The following is a 20789-nucleotide window of genomic DNA, read 5'->3' as shown; positions in this document are numbered from 1 at the left end:
TCACTTTTCAAAGGTCAAATATTTTCTCAGCTCTCCATAGCTTTTTCCATCCTTGGCCTACTAGCTTGGTCATAAAATGAGCCTTTCTTTACCTGAGAGTTCTTGGAAGATGCTGTAATATTGCCAGGCGTGTGGTTTTCTCCCCAACACGTCATGCTACCTCTAACACTGGAGGCCTGGAATAAATATCCAGCTGCTCCTGCTGCATCCTAAAGCTTCTGTTCGTGAATGCAGTAAGACTAATCATTATCTGTCTCTGACTGGCTGCCCAAATGATGGGTCATGTTGGCTAAATCATTACCGATCATCATTCATGCCATTTCCACATGCCAGCTACACGCCTGCTGCAGATGGCCTAACCTCAGCCACCAAGGACAGTGGGGACTGAACACATATTTCATTGAGAAAACTAAGGATGCCCTGCAACAAGGAAGGTTTAATCAAGCTTTGTTGTGCTCTCATCTTGCATGGCAGATTGGCAAGGAGAGACAGGCAGTGTGGAAACTTGCTGACACAGCTGTTATATTGTCAGCAATTAATTAGAAAGTTTTGTTCAATAAAATGTATTCTGGCCTAGGAAGGATGCCCTTGACTTCAAGTTGGGTTATTAGAGAACTGAGTGTCTCATAATATACTTCTTTTCTTTTTCTAGTATGCTTGCTTATCATTGGAAAAAACAGGTCTTTGCCTGCAGTTCTGATTGAGCCCATATAAATTGTAGAAGGTCAAATCACAAATGCTTTTAAGGGTATCAATTTTGGTTCAATTTGTCTATTAAAAAAACCAAACCTGTAAAAGAATGCCAGTTATGAGATAGGTGTTTTGAATGCAAATCTACTATCATGTCCTTTTTCATGTGGTGTTTGATCAGATGCAGCTAACTCTAATTGTAACTTGTTTTGTGGAGGAGGAAGAAGAGTGTATACAAACACGTCCACACAAACACAAGTAGTTCATCTGGCAATTCTGGGTGTGTGGAAATGAGTGGAGTTCCCACCCTGCAATCAGACTTTAATACTTCCCTGCTGGTTAGTGTTCTCTAAAGGGACAGAAAGTGGTAATTCAGCGAATACTACAATAGGGATGTAGCACATCAGCCAGAAAGATGCCACCCCACACTGCAAGTTGTCCCCACTGGACTTAGAGGAAGGTCGGTGGGGTAGTGTCAGATGTCAAGTAAAGGGGGTATCTAAAATTGTTTACCTTGAGAGAATCCTTCTTTTTGGAGTTAAGGGAACAGAGAGCTGAGAAGCAGGCATGAGGCTGAGCAAAGCTCCATGTGAGGATGTGTTCTCTTTCCTTTTCTGGGAAATTAAAGCAAATGGAAGACAATGGAGAAATAAAACTGGAAGGATCAGCTCATTACCCAAGGGCCAGATGTAGTAGTGGTTTGTAGGCAGTGACAAGTGAGATAGGCAGGGGTTAGTTTTGGAACTGACCCAAGATGAGGAAAAGAACTAAAAATAGAGATTTAAGATCCCTTTTAGTGGAGGTGAGCGAGCACTGTAACTAGAAAGCTGTAATGCAGGTTCCACATGAATGAGATTTTATTCTATGTGCAGGGAGAGAAATCTGGATAAGAGGGAGATTGGGGGTTTTCTGAATATTAGCCTGAATTTCCAGCAGGGATCCTATCACCTGCAAGGGCTTGGCCTTACCAGTGCAATGTTTCTGTTGGCTGATAAAGGAAATGTAACACTGCATTCACCACTTGGAGGATCCCTGCAAAGAAATTGTCTCCAAAGGAAAAATGTTCAGTAACACTGACTTAACTCATACTGCTTTCATCCAGTCAGGCTGGATTTATGATTTAGATACTATCAAAAAGGAAAAAGCTACCTAGAAAGCCCCAACAGTTAATTGTAAGGGGAAGGAATTTTTAAGTCAGCTTGGTCTCTGCATTTGGCTTCTTTCTCGTTTTACACCCTTTGCATCTGCTTTCCCTTTTTCTTCATCTCTGTCCCATCTCTCTCAGGCTGGCCTGGGTCAGTTCTGTCATGATTTTGTTTTTCATTTAGGCAGACACCACAATGTGAACTTGCCTCAGCTTGACAGAAATGGACAGATACTATTCTGTTATGTTGCTAGTGGAGCCCTGCACGCCTCAGCTGCCAAACAGATTTTTAAACATCCTTGAACAATGTTTGCTTTGCATGCAAGAGAGAAAAGAAATCTAATATCTGCTTTTAGATTCAGCCCTTTCCTTATGTGTTTTATTTGATTTTTTTTGCACACACTTAAAATTTCCTTTCTATTAGAACATACTCACCCTGTGTTGCTTAGTGAGATTTGAAATCCAATGACTGCTTGCTCTTGTTTAAAAGCTGGCTGGATCTAGAGCTGACTGTTCTTTTTATTTCTACTCATTTCCCTCAAAGGTGGTCAATGGCAGTGGATAGTACCTCCTCTTGGAGCTAAACATCCCTGTCCTCACATAAATCAGCAGCTGCTGGTGGATGGAAGCCATCTGTGGCAAATAAGTGTCAGGTCAGGGTGCCCTGGTAGGTAGCAGAGACTATTGGCCGCTCTTGGAGATGCTATTTGCTATTACAGAAGACAAAAGCTCAGCCAGGAAGCACAATTCACATTGCTGTCCCTGGACCTGAAATGATTCATGCTGCTAAAATAAAGTTGCATCTCCCTTAGTTACAACTCACTGGAGTCTGTTTGACCAGGCATCTCAGTCTCTATGAGATTTCTGTGCGCTCTGCTCCGAACAAGAGCTGCAGACAGCAAGGGTTTAACTGAATCAGTGATGCTGTTTTAGCTCAAATATGATGTTTAATAAGGGAAAATAACAGCTTAATTTGGAAAGGCATCCTGTAGGCCAGGGGGACTGACCTTGCAGGAGTGACTGCTGCCAAGAGGATTAGGGAGTTGTATCTTGTGCTCAGAAATGTACCATGGACATGCCGAGCTTGGCACAGAAGATGTGAAGAGTGGTCCCTCAAGCCCAATACCTTGTCTGAGCTTCAGGCTTTGCAGAAAGAGATTCCTCATGGAATAACGTGGATCGAAAGAAAGGTCCGTTCTTTTGCATTGGCAAATGATTTCCTCATACAATAACATGGGAGGATCAAAGCCTTCCCTGTCCACCTCTTGTTTTACTGTAATCCTTGGCACGTCTCAGCACCTCCCAGGAGTGTGTTGTGGACTGTGATGAATGATGTCCTCTGCAGGAGGAGAAGGAAATAAGGACATCAGGTTGGCTGCTTGAGGTGGAGTTTTCCCCAGCCTCTCCACACTACTCTGTTGTTAGCATCTGTGCTGTAGTTCTGGATTTTCTGGTTATCCGTGGAAAGGCTTAAGCCTTTCCCAGCACCAACTAAACAGCTCAAGGACAAGCGAGCAAATAGTTGAGGTGCTTGCAGTTTCTTTTGTAGCCTGGAGATTTGCTGCAGCAGACACTGAGCTTTTCAGGACACAAAGTCAGAAGTTGCTTGCTGATGGATGGCACAGTTTTCAGCTGAGGCTCAGGCATGGAGATGTTGACACAGTGAAGGCAATGGCATTGCACTAACCTGTAAACTCCTGCACCCCCAAAGAGCACCTGGGATCTTGGACAAATTGAATGGCTTTTGATGCTACCTTTTATTGTTTATAAACTGGCTGACTCAGATTCCTAAATCATATCTTTCCCTTTTTCTTCAAGCAAAATCACATTTCTCTCTTCCTTGGAACAATCTCTGTGGCAGCTAAACATAGTGGTTGAGCTGCTTGCCACTGCAGTGCCAACATTTGGAATTTGTATTTTGCTGAGCCATCTCCAGGTTGAATGCCATGGCAGTGAATGCCATGTCTCTGATCTGTGGTCAGCTAGGCTCTTTCTAAAGAAGAAAAAGCAACAAAATGTGTCTAATGTTTATTTGAAGGTTTAAGCATTTCTTGACTTGCGTAGTGCTGACCATGAAGGTCTATCACAGACCTTCCTCCCTTTCCATCTTGAGCCTGACCACCACACTAGAAAGTCTGTTTTTTCCTTCAATTCCAAATGAGTTCAGGGTTATGTTCTTTTTTTTTTTTTTTTTTTAGTATTACAGGCATGACAGATCTCCTCTCATTATAAATTATTCTGTCTGCTTCAGCTGCATGCTTTTTCTCATTTATATTTAAGATAATGGAAGAAGAGTTGCTTTTGATGAAATAAGTGAGCTAGATTTTTGGTTGGTATTATTATAAAATGAGAGTTCTGGCTGGATAATGTAAAATATTAGGGCTTTTGAGTTTTTTAGTACCTGTGAGGCACTGCAATGACTAGAAAAACTAATATACTTCTTCCCTGCAAATTGATGAAACTTCTTGATGCATGCATGGAATGTGAAAGGCTCAGGGCTAATAACATTACAGGTCTCAACACATGTACTAAGTGGTCTGCTGTAAAAAATTTACAAAACAAAAACATTTGAACATAGTTGATACTGAAGACAAGGAAAAGTAATAATCACTGTAGACTGGTGCATTTATTTTATGTTACCTGTGAGAGCTGTAAAATGAGGTTTAGGCTGTGTGCTAGAAGCATATACCAGCTTTTTAGCCATACACTTTAGCAGTAGTTCTATCCCAGATTGAAAGTAAGAAAACATCTGTAAGTATAAATGCATCTCTGCTATATTTCAGAATTGGATATATACTGTTTGACTATTTCTTTTTCCCTCCTGTTTTTCTGTTATACTTTTGAGTTGTGCTGTCCTATGGAGATGCATTCACATTTAGTTAAGTCTGTATATCTGTGTTTGTCTATAAAACAAATGTAGCTATTTAGCAGTTATGTTTTTAAGACATGTGCATTACACCAGGTCAGACTTTCTTTGTCTCTCCTCTCTCTCCTCTTTTTTAACATGTTGAATATGTGTATCTTTTTTTTCCTCCTTATGAGAGACGATTCTTTTGTTCAAAGTATCAAATTTATGCTTTGCAGTGACATCAGGTACTTCATTTTATGGATGTATATATTATAAAAAGCAAAGAGATTACACAGCTTAAAAATCTCTAAAGGATACAATTTTATTTTTTTTTCATTTCTGTGTCATCCTATTTGATTTTTTTTCCCACTAGTTCCCAACTTCCTGAGATTCTGCTGTTGCTTGTGAGGTTTTTATTGGTAGCCCAAGTGGGTCAGGTGCAGTTTAGGCTTCCAGGCCAAGAGTACATTATTGAAAATCCCTAGTCTGGCACAGCAGCACCTGGACATTCTTCTGTCCATGTGGTGCCTCTGGTTTGGACCAGTAATTCCCTTGGGCACGTAAACTTTAGCACCTGACTGCATATAAAACCACATGCCAAACCTGGGGAACTAGGCATACAACTTTGACCTAAAATACTTGCTTTTTAGTACTCCTCTTCACTTGCTTTTAAGTTTTTAATGTCTTCTCTCTTTTGTGGGCCTAATTTTGAGTCTTTAAAGGTCAATGGGTGTATTTTTTTGGCTGCACACAAGGAAACATGCTGACCTTGCAATGTGCTGGTCTGAGCTATCCATTAATAAGAATAATCTGAAAGCTGACAGATGTAAAGCTACAAATCAATGTTGAAAGTTTTTCAACCCTGGGATTATGTATTGTCATCCTGTTATCAACTTCCTCGGGTAAGAGTCTGAAACTACGTCTTGGCCAAAACTGGCTTCATGAGAGCTGGTAGCCCTTAATGGTTCAGAGAAAAAAATATTAGTTAAAACCTCCTTTTCTGATGTTTTGGTGGCTGTTCCTTCCTGCCTCTTGGGTGTCTGCTGTGACTTTTCAACTGAGATGACTGGCCATGGCAATGCCTCCAGCCCTGGAGCCTTCAGGGTGGAGATCTGAAATGCTGAGCATATGAATGAATATTCACCATTGCTACCAGCACCAGAGTGGCCTCCCTCAAATGAAAAATTAGCCTCTGGGACGTGAGTGAGAGCTGCTTGCATGCCAGGCTTTTTAGGATATCAGCATGGACTTGATAGTGCACTATGATGCCGCCTGTGTCCAGTACTCTGTTAGGAAAACTGGAGATCCCTGAAAGTGCTACTGAGTTCATTTAACCTTAAAACAGCCTGTATATTGCACAGTTTGTTTATTTGTTATAAATCTGCTTTGCTGAAGTAGATGTGTTTTTCATAATATTAATGGTGTTCTCATTGTTGGAGCCCTCTGCAGAAGTCAGATATCTATAAAACAAATTTAGACACCAGTGCTGTAGTTAAGTGTTGTTTAGGCAGATCCCTGAGCCAACATGAATACAGCTATTAGAATTGAGCTTTGCAATATATTGATGTTTCTACATAAGTAATAAAGAGTTTAGAAAGGGAGCTGAGCAGCGTTTTATGTATTTTTCAGGGAAACTGCTTTATTTCTGAAAGTAGCTGAATATTGATATTCTTACAAGGGGGAGTTTTGTCAGCTTCCTAGAATTGGTTTATGTGAAGCACTTTTTTTTGCCATAGGCTCCTTTCCATCTGTGTCTCCAGGGGTAGAAAGCAAACCACTGGTAAGTTTGGGGAGAGGATTGAACAAACCTGAGCACCAGCCAAAAGGCTGAAGCCGTGCCTGCCCTGTGATTTTCAGGAGGGGTCTTGACAGCACAGCCATACCAAAGTGCACCAGGACATGCTCTAAAGGATGAGAAAAGGCAGCCTTTCTTACCATTTCTCTGTTTCTGGTGGTTTCATTGGTCATTTTCTCCACAGTTCAGGATGGTTTCCTTGTAGGAACAAGAGTAAATGGAACAAATAAGTAAAATAGAAGCCACTGCAGTCAGAGACTGTAGGAAGGAAGCATCTTTGGGGGCTTTGGAAAAGAATTTAGGATTTTAAAACAGGTTTTTGAAATAGCTAGTGGGTAGCAAGAGGGGAAAATAGGTGGGTTTGCTGAAAGACAAAAGGTGAGGTTTTGCTGGCAGGTTTATAATTCCTATTGCTCTAGACTATGGATGTAAGACGTACTGTACAGGCAGCAGGGCCTGCTGTCATGGCTCCAGTTCATGTCTCGCAATGCAGTGTGGTCTGCATGCTAATGAAGTCAGTCCTAACATGGCTTAGAGGAAGAAGGGTGTGAGCAACTGTAAGTCCACCTTTGATATTTTATGGTCGTTTTCCTCTCTTTGATTTCAGCTGACCAGCCCACCCTCAGAGTTGTTTACACTTAAAACACATCAGGGTTGATTTGGAAGCATCCAGGATTTGGAAGCCCAGTACATGAACGCTGGAGGCACCTCAAATCCCAAGCTTCAGAGAAGCTGGGATCAAGGGATAGTGGTGCAAAGGGAGGTGAACTGTAATGCAAAAAGCAGCCTTTGTGATTTTAATATGCCAAGCTGGACAGCAAGTGGGAGTGGGCGAATTTTTATCCGTCTCTCCCTGACACCCCTTGCACACACGTGTGCTGTGGGGCCAGGGAGCTGATTTCTTGTAGTTCCAGTGGATTGTCTCCTTGAGCTCGATTGTACTGTGCCCTCTTCCTCAAGATAACAGCATAACAAAATCAGGTTTTAAATATTAATACAGAGATCACAGGAGTGTAGCTTGGAAGCACAGAATACTGAGAATTGAAAAGTCTAATATGTCCTTTTTGAAAGCTGTCCAATTTCTTTTTTATTTACAGCATTTGAAGCATTTCACAAATTGGAAAGCAACTAACCAGCCATTTCACAGGCAGATTATGATATGTTTAAGAAAGTCCAAGGCATTTATCTGAATGCAATTGGCCATCTTGCTGACTAACATCTAGATTGGAGATATTACACACACAGTTGAACAGAGACTATTTGAAGATGATGGTTTTCTCTTATTAAGTTGTGTTTGTAGCTTGCAACTGAAGAAATGTTTCAGATAGTAGTATAAGCTGACTGCCTGTGGCTCTGCAAAGGGCTCATCACATTGATTGGGTAGATGAGAAAATGCTGGGGCGTGAACAGTCGCTTTATGATTCCTGCACTCAATTCCATTCTTTGCAAATGCAGAGGTGGAGAACTGCTGGAGAGAGACTGGCTCCATCTGGCACTGCCTCTGCACAGTGCATGCAAGTTGTTCGATTAAAGATGCATAAGTGCAGGCAAAAAGTGGGAGACACACATTAGATGAAGCAACATCCGTTGCCATACACATGGAAAAAAATGGGTTTTCTTCTTACCAACTACACATGTGCTTGTTCTGCCTAGAAACTAAAAGGTATGTTTCAGCTTGCGTGGATAGCGCATACATGGTTTAATTAATTAAAAGATAAAAAAAACCCCAAACCCTCAAAAAGCTGGCAATCCCAGCCTCCAGTAAATCTCTTAAAGCTGTAAATGTGTAGTGCTCACGTGTCTGCACTCTAATGTGGTCTGAATGAAAAACTGACAGCACCTGTTACTGAAATCAAAAGTGATTTCTCTAACAATGGGATACTGGGGAATTCCTTCCAGGCTTCTCTTTAATAGAGTTTGAAGGATTCAGGTTGGAGGACAGTGCATAAGATCTGCACCACTGGCTCTGATGGATATGAATCATGCCAAGGGACAGTGATTGTTTAGGAGGTTAGAAGTTCACTCCATACATTCAGTAATAATACGCAGCTGGTATGTCCTTAAAAAAAATCGTACGCTTCTTTTTTCCCTTGTGTGAAACCACATGTGGATTGAAAAAAAAATCATCCGATTTTATACATTCAGATCCAGAAATTCAAAGTGACTGCAACCACATCTGACAGTATTTTTGAGAACTAGAGTGAATTGAAGCTAGAGTGCCTAAAAATAGCCCTTGAACTGAACTCTAAACATTCTTAGATTTGTCCATTTATAATAAATACTGATCTACTGTCTATTAGATCATCTCCTCTGTAATCTTTTCCTATGGGCATAGTTCATCTGCATTTCTAAAAGCATTACAGCATGATGTTGAAAGAAATGCTCTTTTTTTTTTTTTTTTTTTTTTTTCTTGTGCACCATGGTCCAGTTAAATTTCTGCATTCTGCATGCAGAATCAGTTGCAAAGTCTGGAACAAGCAATAGGGCATTAATACCCTCAGTGGATGGTTGCTAATGGGTACAAGAGGTTCGCAAAGGTGGATTTGGCAGAGGTCCTGGGCAGGAAACCACAGATAAGACTGAAGAATTGTCTTGTGATAGAAGAGGACCATGGTGAAGACAACAGGTGAAGCTCCTGTGCTGTACCCATTCATCTCCTGGTGTTGCTGTATATGTGCTATAAAATAACAGTTAAAATATTGTCTGATGTCTCTGAAGTTACATATTTTAAGCAGGATCCAGTCGTTTCTTGGAGAGGAATGGGTCAGAGAGAGAAAAAAAGAAGAAAATAGAGAAGTATCTTCTTTTATTCAAATGACAACTAAACTGGGGACCTGACATTAAGAGCTGTTTGGAGACAGAAAAAGTATTAAGTGCTGACACATGCACACCCCCACAAAAGTCCCACAGAAGCATTAAAGTTGATATTTCACGAAAATGCAGTCAGGCTGCTGTTTGGGTTCTTATTTTTTCAGGCAAAACCTAGAAATTTGCAATAATAGTGAGAATGTTTTTGACAGAACAACTTTTCTGTAGCAATCCAGCATGTGGAATGAACTGTTGATCATTGTCAGAAATGCAGAGTTTCAAGTCAAAAGGACTCTGGTAGGCATACTTTTTTTTGCCTGTTGAAAATCAGTGCATTCAGTGGCTCTTTGAATGTATTAACTGTCTTGCTGGGAGTGGTGCTGCAGTGAAAAGGACGAGCTGGGGCAGTTTGGGTGAACTTGAGCCTGTTGTGATGGTTTCACCCACTTTGGCTCTCACTCTTTGTTGTTTAATGTTAAATGCTGAGACTGAGACTCAGAGGAAAGTCCCAGTGTGTTAAGTGATTCCAGCTTGAAGTGCATTGAAACAGCTGAGTCTGCACCATGTCTTGGACCGCTGCTGTAGGTTTCCTCTTAGTGCAGGAACTCAGCATATGGCCCATATCCATTGCAGCATCTGCCCAAGCCCAGCAGAGCAGTCATATGTGGGCAGAGTAGCCTTGGGCACAAAAACTGATTCCCCTGCTAGAAGAGGTAGGAAAAAAGAAAATCCAGAGAGTGTTCTTCCATTTGTCAGCTGTCCACAAGGGAATGGTGCTTCCTTCTCTCAGATGTATCCTCCTCCTCCTCTGCTTTTCCTCGCTACCTTGTGTTAGTTAAGAGGGAGGAAGAGCTGTGTATCATGTTTCATGTGCCTTTTTCAGGGTGCAGGGCTGTGTGCTGTTGTGTTGTTGAAGACAATGTGCCACATTGAGCACTGTGGGGCCACTGCATATGCAATCTTCCATCACTGAGTTTTGCAAGCCTTTTGTCAGTGTCAGTAAATAAAGCTCCACAATCCCAACTGCCCCAAAAGCAGCGTTCACACACAGGATTCTGGCTCAGTTTCCCAAAATAATGGCATGTGTGAGCAGAGGGGAGAGCTGTTCAGATGTTTGATGTGAGGCCGACTTGGCCTTCGCCTGCAGTAAAAATAAATCATAGTTGCTCTCAAACACGTGGAAGGAGCTGTACATAATTTAGGGGCTAATCTCACCTTGTCGATTCCCTGGCCCACAGCTCTTGAGTAGCACCAGCATGTGGCTTTTGGTCTCCAGCAGACATTTACCATGAGAAGGTTTTGCAGGGTGATGTCTTTAACATAGACTCAGTGTAAGTTCGCAGTCCAACAGTATGTTAATGAGTTGGTGCTGTCTGTGTAGGTGCTTCTTTTCATCATCCTTTTCTGTCACCTCACATAGAGTTCTTAAAAAAAACCCAAAACAACACATGAGAACAAGAAAAAAGGCAAAAGAAAGTGGGAATATATTTACTTTCAAATATTACTGTTTTTCTCGAGAGTTTCAGAAGATGTTCTGAAATGCATTTGAAAATGCCTGTAGAAAATTAATTCCCATGAGATGCATTTATGTGACAGGGAAGAGAAAAACAGCTGTGATATAATCCTCCAATTCTATTAGATTTGTGGGGTTTTGTGCTGCTTCTTTCAAGGCATGCCTAGACCTTCTTATTTGCTATGTAAATACAACTTGCACCATCTTTCAGTAGAAGAAGAAATGATAAAAGGGACACTGTAAGCGAAGGATGTGGTTGCCAAATATGAAAAGGGCAAAACTACAGGGAGGGAGGAAAGGGAGGGAACCTCCAGGTTTTGTGCTTCTCGCAGCCTTCCCGACTCCTGCAGTGCTGTTTGCCTTTGTGCAGCAGCAACGTGTGTAAATAGTTGTGCATGGAGTCTGGACGTGCTCAAGAGACCGCTGGGATTGCTGCTGTTGAGCTGTTGGATTAGTTGTACCTCACTTGGTCCAGGCCTGCTTTAGGTGCAGCACAGGGAGCAGACAGGACCTCCTGGCTGCTGGCTCCCTATCTCATCTCCTTGAGCGTCAGGCTCAGGAATGCAGAGCTCGCCAGAGAGTGAAGTCATCATGGTTTGCTTGGACCTTGAGCATGGAACTTGGAGTGCAGCCTCTCCTTCCAATTACGTGAGCAAGTGCTGGCTTGTAGCATGCAGCCAGCAGGCTGAACCTTTGGACTGTGACCCTGGGGGGACAGCTTGATGGATGTCTCCTGTCATCCCTTACCTCGCCAAAGCCAGCAAGCCTCACCCAGGAAATCCTCTCTGCTATTTCTGCTCGAGGGGCACCTAGTTATCTTCATTCACGGGACAGAAAGTGCACAATGTCTCTTATAAAGTATTACTGAGTACACCGGGTCATTGGCTGGAGGCTTAGGTGCCAAAATTTAAAAAAAAAAAAAAAAAAAAAAAAAAAAAAAAAAAAAAAAAAAGTAGCAAATAGCCTTTCTTTTAATTAAAGCTGCTTTTGTGGTAGGAAAACGCTAGTCAGAGTCATTTGGGAAAGCAGTCTTCTATGTTTGGGAGCACCAGGAAGAGGTGAGCAGAGCATCTAACCACATCATGGTTATATGACATGTGGTGAATTTTCCTCATGGCAAATACAAAGTGCAGTTCACTTTTCATGTCACTACTTCAGGAAAGGGGAACAGAGAGAAATTGGGGAGAAGACAGTCCATTATTTATGTGAGATTTTTTTCCCTATGAGCAAATCCCTAACATGATTTTCCTTCCACCAAGCAAAAATCTGCCTCTATAAGCCTGAGCTCTATGTGGAGGTTGGGAAATAAAAGAGTGAAGGGAAAAACCTAAACATCTCTATTTTCTTGCTAGTCAAATGTGCCCTGAGTAGAGAGAGGCTCCTCTGGGAGTTGCAATTGCTCCCATGTGGACGCTGGAAATGTTTTGGGGTTTGTTTTTTTATGACTGCAGCTCTAATCTGAATGATGGCAAAACTTAGTCTTCTGCTATTACTGCCAGCTTTCTAGATAGAGCAGGAAAGAAAAAAGTGAAATATCACTTTGGGGTGTTTCTGGGGAAGAAATGTTTCCACAGCCATAAATTGCTTTCTTGGGAGCACTGAAAATTCCTATCCCAGTGCTGTGCTTTGTGGAATTCGAGTCAGCAGCAAAGGGTTGGATTTGTAAGGAATAAAAACTGAGTCTTACCGAAAAACTTTAAGGTCTTGATATGGCAATGCATGGTAAAAACAAACAGTAAGAATAAAATAATTAAGTTTATACATTTCTAGCTGTAGTATCGCTGGTGTTTTTTAAAGGTGCTTGTCTTGGAGCAAAGATTGTCTTGTGAAACAAGATCTGAAGAATCCCTCTGTTGAAGCAGTGCTGCAGTGCTGCTTTCCCTCAAGTTACAAATTTACAGTTTATTGGCAGCCTGAGTTAATCTGGAGGTTTGATCTCTGTTCTGTGCTGTAGGATTTAGGTGCTTTTGCACAGGTTGCAGTCTCTTCGTGGTTTTGCTTGGATTTGTGAATCATTTATATGTAAATGATCCTGATACCCTGTTCTTTTCCTCCTTACCAATTAACTTGCTTTTTGAAGCACACAGTTGTGTGAGCAAAATTAGCAAGTGGTGCTTCCCGGTGAAAAACTGGGTGGTGTTAGCATGGTGACCATGATTGCTGGAGCTCATTACCAAATTGACTCTTTGAATAATCAAACCTTTGAACTCAGTTCAGTGGTATTCCATCCGTCTCACTCCGTTAGACAACTTCGAGGCAGCTCTTTCATGTCGTCTTACAACTTGTCCTATGTAAATGGCGGATGTGTTTATTTTCAAAAGCAGCAAGAAAGCCCTGTGGAACAAGAAAAAAGTTGGAAGAACAAGCCCTCAAAGAGATTTAGACACTGGTGCCAGGGGGTTTATGAAAGATAAAACAGCTCATTTTTTTATGGCTAAAGGAAAATGCCATTAAATCCCTTGTGCCTAACTGCTACAGTAAACTTGCCAGAGCTATTCCAAAAACAGCATGCCGTGGGATATTCAGTGATTTTCAGTGAAAACTAGGCTTAAAAATTCAGTTCTTCTGTGTGTGGATCAAGGGGAGCTCCAGGGTGCTCAGTGTATGTTTCTATATGCTCACACATTACTGTAAAAATTATTTTAAACAGAATTTGCTAGCTTTGACTTTGAAACTGCATCCAGTGTATCTACTCAGTTCCTTTGCGCGTGGTGTAGGTAATTTTGCAGAAGGAAAATAACTTGTTAGTGCAAGAGTAAATGGAAAAATTTTACAACTTGTTATCTACCAGGCTAATCTCTATTATGAAGAAATAAAACATACTTGTGGCAAGTCCTGCTGCAATAAAAAAGTCATATTTGGTGAAGTTCCTTTATAAAATTTAGTTCTCCCTGTAACATCAGAGGGAATCATTGCTTGGTGACCTAGTGCAGCTTTGAGCAGAAACTGGAACAAATCTGTCAGGGTCTGCATGTTTTTGCATTGTATTTTTCAGAGTTCATTTAAACTCAGGTTTCATGGTGAAAGGGAGGTGGCAGAAGAAGGCTGGAAAATCTGTTCACTGAATGTTGGAGACCTGTTTTGAGATTAGTGTCCTGGTGCTCAGGTGAATTACTGTAGAAGCTCCATTTCCTTTTGCTGGAGCAACAGTGACTGAAGGCTTTTTGGGTACTGGAAAAGGTGGGTTGATAGTGAGGTGGTACAGCATGGAAATTAAAGTAAGAATGGATCAGGCAAGCCTTTTCATATTGCTTCCTTACCTGCATTTCACAGTCTGCCCCAACATTTTCTCAGGCAGGGATTGAGGGGGCAGTTGTGAATATCTGGCATTTAACTGGACTAAAAGTCTTACACTTAGAGAAGCTGGAGGATGCTTGTCTTTGAGTGAAGTAAAGGAGAAGGGAGAAGCAAACTTTTCCATAAGCTGTGTGTGACATGGCATGGCAGGGGTGATGGGGCAGCAGCTGGGTGCAGCCTGCTTCAGTTTCCCCACCTGATGTTTCAGGTCAAGCCATAGACAAATCCTTGTGAAGCTTCAGTCTGTGCAAGCACCTTGGTCTAAGTAGGAGGTTAAATAAGGTAATTGTAAAGTGGGCATCCCTCAATATTCCCCACACACTCAGCACTTGGTGCAGCTATTGCAGGATGTCCAGTGGGTTAATGTACTTCTAAAGCATGTTCTCCAGCTCTTGCTGCTTGACTGCTCATTGCAGGTTTTCAATGGATTAGCCCACTGAGCATTATGGTCTTGAGGATCTGGCTGGGCTGATGTGCACTTTTGCTTGTGTCACGTGGGCTGCAGGTCAAGGGACCAGGCACTGCTCTTGGGATGGAGCAGCAAAGCACGAACCTCAGAGAAAATTGATGGCTTGCTCCGGAGTGCAGCCTTGTGTTCATCCCTTTGTGCACTTTTGATTTTGGGAATGGATTTGTGGTTGGGTTTTGAGTTTTGTTGTTTTGAGGTTTTTTTATTACACCATGGAAAACGTTCTTCTGTCCAAACCAGCTGGGTCTTCAGCAATACCTAAAAATTAAAAGCACTTCTGTGCTAGGTGTTCCCTAGAAGATGAAAAATAAGATTTTTACATTAAAATGCCAGGAAGAAAAACGGTGAGGGCATAAAGTGCTGCTTTATTTTCATCAGATGCTAGTGCTTTTGGAAAATCAGTTGTGCTCCAGCAGTCATCACCCCCTTGTGTGTTTCTCTCACCGTTTGATCCAGCTTTGCCTTAGCTCCAGTTACACCCTGCAGGCCACTGGAGTCATCAGAGGGGACATCCTCAGGAGCTAGCCTTGGGTCCTGTTCCCTTCCTCTTTCTAACCAGCTCTGCCTTTGTTTCAGGAGTATCGACGTCGGGGGCCCTGGGCTCGGGGAGCACCACTGCCAGCACCACGCCGCGGGTGGCCACCAGCACCACGGGCCGCAGCACCACCACATCGGCCTCGGGCAGGAGGAACAGGAGCACCAGCACCCCGTCCCCCATGGCTGACGTCCCCGACGACATGACCACACACCTGCCGCCCGCCTCCTCCCAGCTGCCGCCCACCGGCGCCGAGAGCTGCGACCCCATGGAGGCCCGCGACATCATGTGGTCCCGCACCCGGCAGGGCCAGGTGGCAAAGCAGCCCTGTCCCTTGGGCTCCATAGGTGAGTCAAGGGCTGGGAGGACACAGCGAGCTGTCTTCACTTCCCATGACACCTTGCCAGTGTGCAAACCTTGTGGGGTTGTGCTTGCTCCGCTGCCTCCAGAAATTCTGTGTGATGCGCCTTACCTGGTTTTGCCTGTATTTGTAGCCTCTGGGCTCACTGACTGATGTGTTGGTGGCTAATTCTTTGCTTGTTTTGCTAAGAGAGGGGACAGGGGAGGAAATCAACAAAACTTGTGCTTTGAAGCTCCTGAAATAGTGTGAGTGATTTTTTTTTTTTAAACTACAGCCAGCATCCAGTGTGATCAGCTGGGCAAGTGGGGGGGGAAACAAAGCCAAATCTTTCAAAATGGTTTATTGCTTATTGGATTTTGCTCCTTTTCCTCTGCTCTTCCCGCAATTGTTTTCTTGAAAAATGTTCCTTTTGGAAATTTTCTTTTCAATTTGAAACATAATTACGTTAAGAATGGGTTTTGGCATATGGTTCAGTTTGCTATGTTTTAACAAATGCAGTTTTCTAAGAATAGATATTTTTCATGCTAGTCTTGGTATCCAGCCCCAAAAGCTCACTTTCAAATAAGAAATCTTAAAAGTGGAGGAAATTGCCTAAAAATGAGGGTTGAAGGGATCTGACTTGCAGAGGCAGAGGAGAGACTCATAACTCTCCACTTCTGGAGAGCCATTCACACCTGTATATATGAGTACTGACTCGCTCTGGAATTTGGTGAGGACAGACTGATAAAATATATGTTAAAGTATGAGGAGCATGGAAAGGCATCAGGGTTGAGAATAGGTAAAGAACATTTTTGCTGTCTTTCCCAGCCCTACTCGGTAACTTTAATTCAAAAAGTATGATGTGATTTCCAGAAATGAGAAAGGATATTCTGAACCAAGGCTGTAAAAAAGGAAAGAAGATGAAAAAAGAAGATAAAGGCTGGATGCGGGGAGTCCTTTCCTAAGCATAAGAGCTAAGGACTGGATGGAAATAACTAAGGAAAAGATAATAGCCCAACTTATGGACAGGGGATAGCCATAAGGCTTTCCCATCTCTAATTTCAGTGATTTAGGCAGCTTGTTAAAAGCTGTGATATATCAGCAGTGATGCATTTTTCTTTGTCTGAAAAGGTCTAAGGCATTTTTCTGTCTTTTCCAGCAGGCATTGGACAGCTTTTCCCAAACAAAACTCTCCTCTAAAGTCTCTCTTGACAGTTGGGGGCTGACAGTAAACCCCAGCATTATGTCTTGGAATTTGTAGTGTGCAGACTTTTGTGTTTCCACCCAAATGTTGTAATGATGATCCAGATCCCTAAAATCTTCATAAAGCAGCAAGGAAGATGAGGCACAGGGTCTGATCCCAAATCATCAGTGGTGGGGCAGAGCACTCAAGGTGCTGGCTCAGTATTTGAGATCTACTTCTGATTTCTTAGTATCTGGCAGCTTTCCTGCAAGTCCTCTGTCTGTAATTGCTGTTTGCCAAATTTGAAATAATATTCCTGCACAACATCATGTGCCTTTTATGTCTTAGGGCCCTTAAAGGACCAAGCTGAAGGGAGACTAGGCCACTGAGATGACTCAGAAGTGTCCTATTCAAGACCTGAACACTAATAAGCTCCCAGAAGCCTTTGGCATGGGGTGCTGGGGGCAAAATGCAGCCAGTCACACTGAACACACTTTCCTATTACAGGTGTTGCAACTTTCCGGTGTCTTGCACCTGATGGTATCTGGGAACCCCAAGGACCTGATCTTAGCAATTGCTCTTCACCCTGGATCAACCACATCACCCAAAAGGTAAAACCCTTCCCATGTGTTGGCCATTCTGAGTCTGCACAGTGACCTTGCTCAGCACCTTGGGTTTTCTCACACAAGGAGCCCAAAAGGATCAACAGTCACACATAATGCATGAGCTGTGCATTGTAGCCAGGAATTGCAAGGAGAAAGCAAGTGTCTCATGGAAATTAAGGCAAAGAGGGTAAGAGAAGACAAAAGTGAGGGACTGGAGAGTGGAATTAAACTAGTGTGAATGACATTTCTTGTTTGTGGCAAGAAAAGGAAGAAGAGGGAGGAGGAGGTGGGTGGACATATGGAAAGTACTGAGTTGCTGAAAAAGGAAACACCCTTTCATGCATCCTCAAGGATTTTTTCATGTCACGCAAGCACAGAATAAACCCCATAGTTAAGAAATCTTTACCAAAGAAAGGCAGGCTCAATGTGAAATGTTTGGTTTGTGCCTCTGACTTTCTGTTTTTAACTCCTGCCCAAATTATAAAAGAACTGGTGGAATAGAAAACAATGCTGCAGTAATGCTTATCTTTTGACTCTTAAGTCCCTTGATGAATGTTTTCTAGCACTTCATCATTTATCAGTGTTAAAAGTGCATTAACGTGACAATAGAAGTTCAAGACAAGCAGAGCTTATTTGGTAGCAATATGTTGAGCATTTTTGTTATTAATGCACAATGGTGCTTTCAGCTGATTTCATTACAAACAGAGACCAGATGTGTGTTTACGCCACGGAGTCTGTGGGCTGAATCTTTATTATAGCAATTTGTGGGGATTTATTCACTCCTTTAGCCACAGTGAGCGGGTCCTGGTGTTGCAAGTGAGCTGTGCTGCTGCACAGTAGTGACCCAGAACTCCCAAAGAGCTGCTGCTCACTGGTGAATGGGATGGGGTCACCCCACAGACAAGACTCCTCTCTGCCCCCCATCTAAACTGAGACCTAATAATCTGTGAATTGCTAGCACTGATCATCCCTATCTTGCTTCATCTGTGCTTATACCCATCCCCTCCACAAAGGAAAACTTAACACTTAACAAGGGGCTGCTGTGATATGGCACAGCCACTACAAAGCTTGTGGTCTTTCTGTCCCTCTCCTGCCATACATCCAGGAAGCTGATGAACACAGGCTGCCTTTGCTGGCATTAGCAGCTGTGTGCAGCTCTTGTTTTATGACCTACATACTTACCCTGGAGGGGTTAATATTACTTACTCCAGCCATAATTCACTCAGGCAGCTGGGAGACCTCTTGCTGCTTGGTGAAGATGACTAGGCCGTTAGCCATTAGCAGAGGGAAATAATAGCCTGCACTGATGAAATCTCCATCAAGGTTAGACTTATTTTATTTGAAACCTTAGCTATCATTTGTGTAACAAATGAGCCCATTTAATTTGTTACGTGCTTTCAAAGCAGGCTAAAACTGAACAGGCAAGTTTTCAGAAATGCCCAGCAGATTACAACTGGGACTAGATTTTTTTTTTTCTGAAGGAATTTAGTTATGTTCAGCATTGAATTCATTTTACCAGTTGGTAGAAGGACTTGTGGAATCTATGAGATGACCCTGAATCTAAGCTATTTGCCTGAGAGGGAATTCACTGGGATCTTGAGATACATGACCCAACCTCAATGACAGCTGTTACAAAACATTAAGGCTTTTCACAGGAGTGACTTTTGAGGGGAAAGCCTTGCAAGGCTCGCCTAGGGATTTGTGTTGGGGGTTGCAATCATTGAAACACTTACATTGGAAAAGACCTCTAAGATCATTGGATCCAGTTATACTCACCCAGCACTGCCACGTCCACCACTAATCCATGTCCCCAAGTGCCATGCCTACATGCCTTCTAAATCCCTCCAGGAACAGTGACTCAGCCACTTCCCTGGCTAGTCTGTTTCAATGCTTGACCACTCTCTGTGAAGAAACTTTTCCTAATATACAATATAAGCCTTCCCTAGTTCAACCTCAAGTGGTTTCTCCTTGTCCTATCCTTTATCACTAAGAGAAGAGACTGATACCCATGTTGTTACAACCTCCTTTCAAATAGTTGTAAAGAGGGATAAGGTCTCCCGGCCTCCTTTTCTCCAGGCTAAACATCCTCAGCTGCCTGAGCAGTTCCTCCTAAGCCTTGTGCTCCAGATCTTTCCCCAGCTTTGTTACACTTCTCTGAACTTCCTCCAGCACCTCAATGTCCTTCCTGTAGTGAGAGGTCCGGAACTCTACACAGGACTCAGAGTGTGGCCTCACCAGTGCCCAGGAGAATCCCTGCCCTGGTCCTGCTGGCCTCACTATTGCTAGTCCAGGCCAGGATGCCTTTGGCCTTCTTGGCCACCTGGGCACAGCTGGCTCACGTTTTATGCTGGGCAACTTTCCAGTTACCCTTCCCCAGCCTACATGGAGTTGTTGTGACCCAAGGGCAGGACGTGCACTTGGCCTTATTGGACCTCATGTCACTGGCATTGCTCCATCAATCTAGCCTGTCCAGATCCTGCACATGCCACATGAGGACACTCAACATGATCTGCTCCATGATATTGCATCACATTTGGAACTTCCAGTCCATTAGGAAGTTAGTGGACACCTGCAGTTAGCCAGGAGTGCTGATAAATGATGGAAAGTGGCTCAGTAAGCTCTTCTGCCAGTTCCCTCAGTACCCTTGGGTGGATCTCATCCAGCCCCATAGACCTGTGGATGTGTAGATGGTGTATCAGGTCACTGATGGGTTTTTTTTCCTGGATTATGGAGGTTTTCTTCTGTTCCCCATCCCTGTCTTCCAGCTCAAGGTGCTTGGGTACCCTGAGGACAGCTGGTCTTGCTGTTGAAGATTGAGGCAAAGAAGGCATTAACTACCACCTCAACCATTTCCTCATTCTTTGTCACTATATTTCCCCCATATCAAATAGATTCCCCGTAGCACTCCTTTTGTCTTAAGAGTGTTTAGAGAAATGTTTTTTGTTGTCTTTTATGGCAGCAGACAGGTAAAGTTCTAGTTGAGCTTTAGCCCTGCAAATTTTCTCCCTGTATAACCTTACAATATGCTTGTAGTCCTCCTTAGTTACCTGCCCTTTTTCCAGAGGCTGTAAGCTCTCTCTCTTTTTTTTTTTTTCTTTTTTCTTGTTTTGTTTTGTTTTGTTTTTCTTATACCAACCAAAGCTCTCTGTTCAACCAGGTCAGTCTTATTCCCCACCAGCTCATCTTTTGGCACATGGGTGTGTCCTGCCTTTAAGATTCAATAGGATCCTTACAATAAATACAGTTTTAAGTTACTTATTAAATAACCAATAGCCATTTGGTTTCCCTGCCCAAACAAGAGGCATGAAAATCATCACTGCACTTACAGATGGAAACTGAATCATCCATAAATCAAGCACTGGTTTCTAACATCCCTGCTGTGGATGGGATGCTTCCCAAAGCTAGCAGATTTGCTCCAGCAGCTCTCTGAAGATGAAAAAGGAGCCTTCCTCCTCTAAGTCAAGCCAGCTTCTCTTCTTGCTGCTGTGGGGACAGCTAGAGGGAGCAGTAAGCCAGCTGTGCTGCGAGGATGGGGCTGGTTACACTCTGCAGCTCAGCTCTC

The 20789-nt window shown here is 42.9% G+C and overlaps 1 protein-coding gene across 15 annotated transcripts in view; it reads left to right on the top strand.

Annotated features, from left to right (window-relative positions):
• The window catches only part of ADGRL3 (adhesion G protein-coupled receptor L3), a 491337-nt gene that overhangs the window by 370882 nt on the left and 99666 nt on the right, over positions 1–20789 (top strand). For all 15 annotated transcript variants that reach the window (XM_083862079.1, XM_083862080.1, XM_083862078.1 and 12 more), the window contains 2 exons: positions 15141–15446; positions 17130–17233. In XM_083862079.1, coding sequence (XP_083718205.1) covers positions 15141–15446; positions 17130–17233 — 410 coding nt within the window. The remainder of the gene's footprint in view (positions 1–15140; positions 15447–17129; positions 17234–20789) is intronic.

This window comes from Zosterops lateralis, assembly GCF_965231275.1.
Source record: "Zosterops lateralis genome assembly, chromosome: 5".
NCBI classification, from domain to species: Eukaryota; Metazoa; Chordata; class Aves; order Passeriformes; family Zosteropidae; genus Zosterops; species Zosterops lateralis.
Note: the sequence above shows the minus strand (reverse complement) of the source record. Positions and strands in the feature narration are given on the sequence as shown.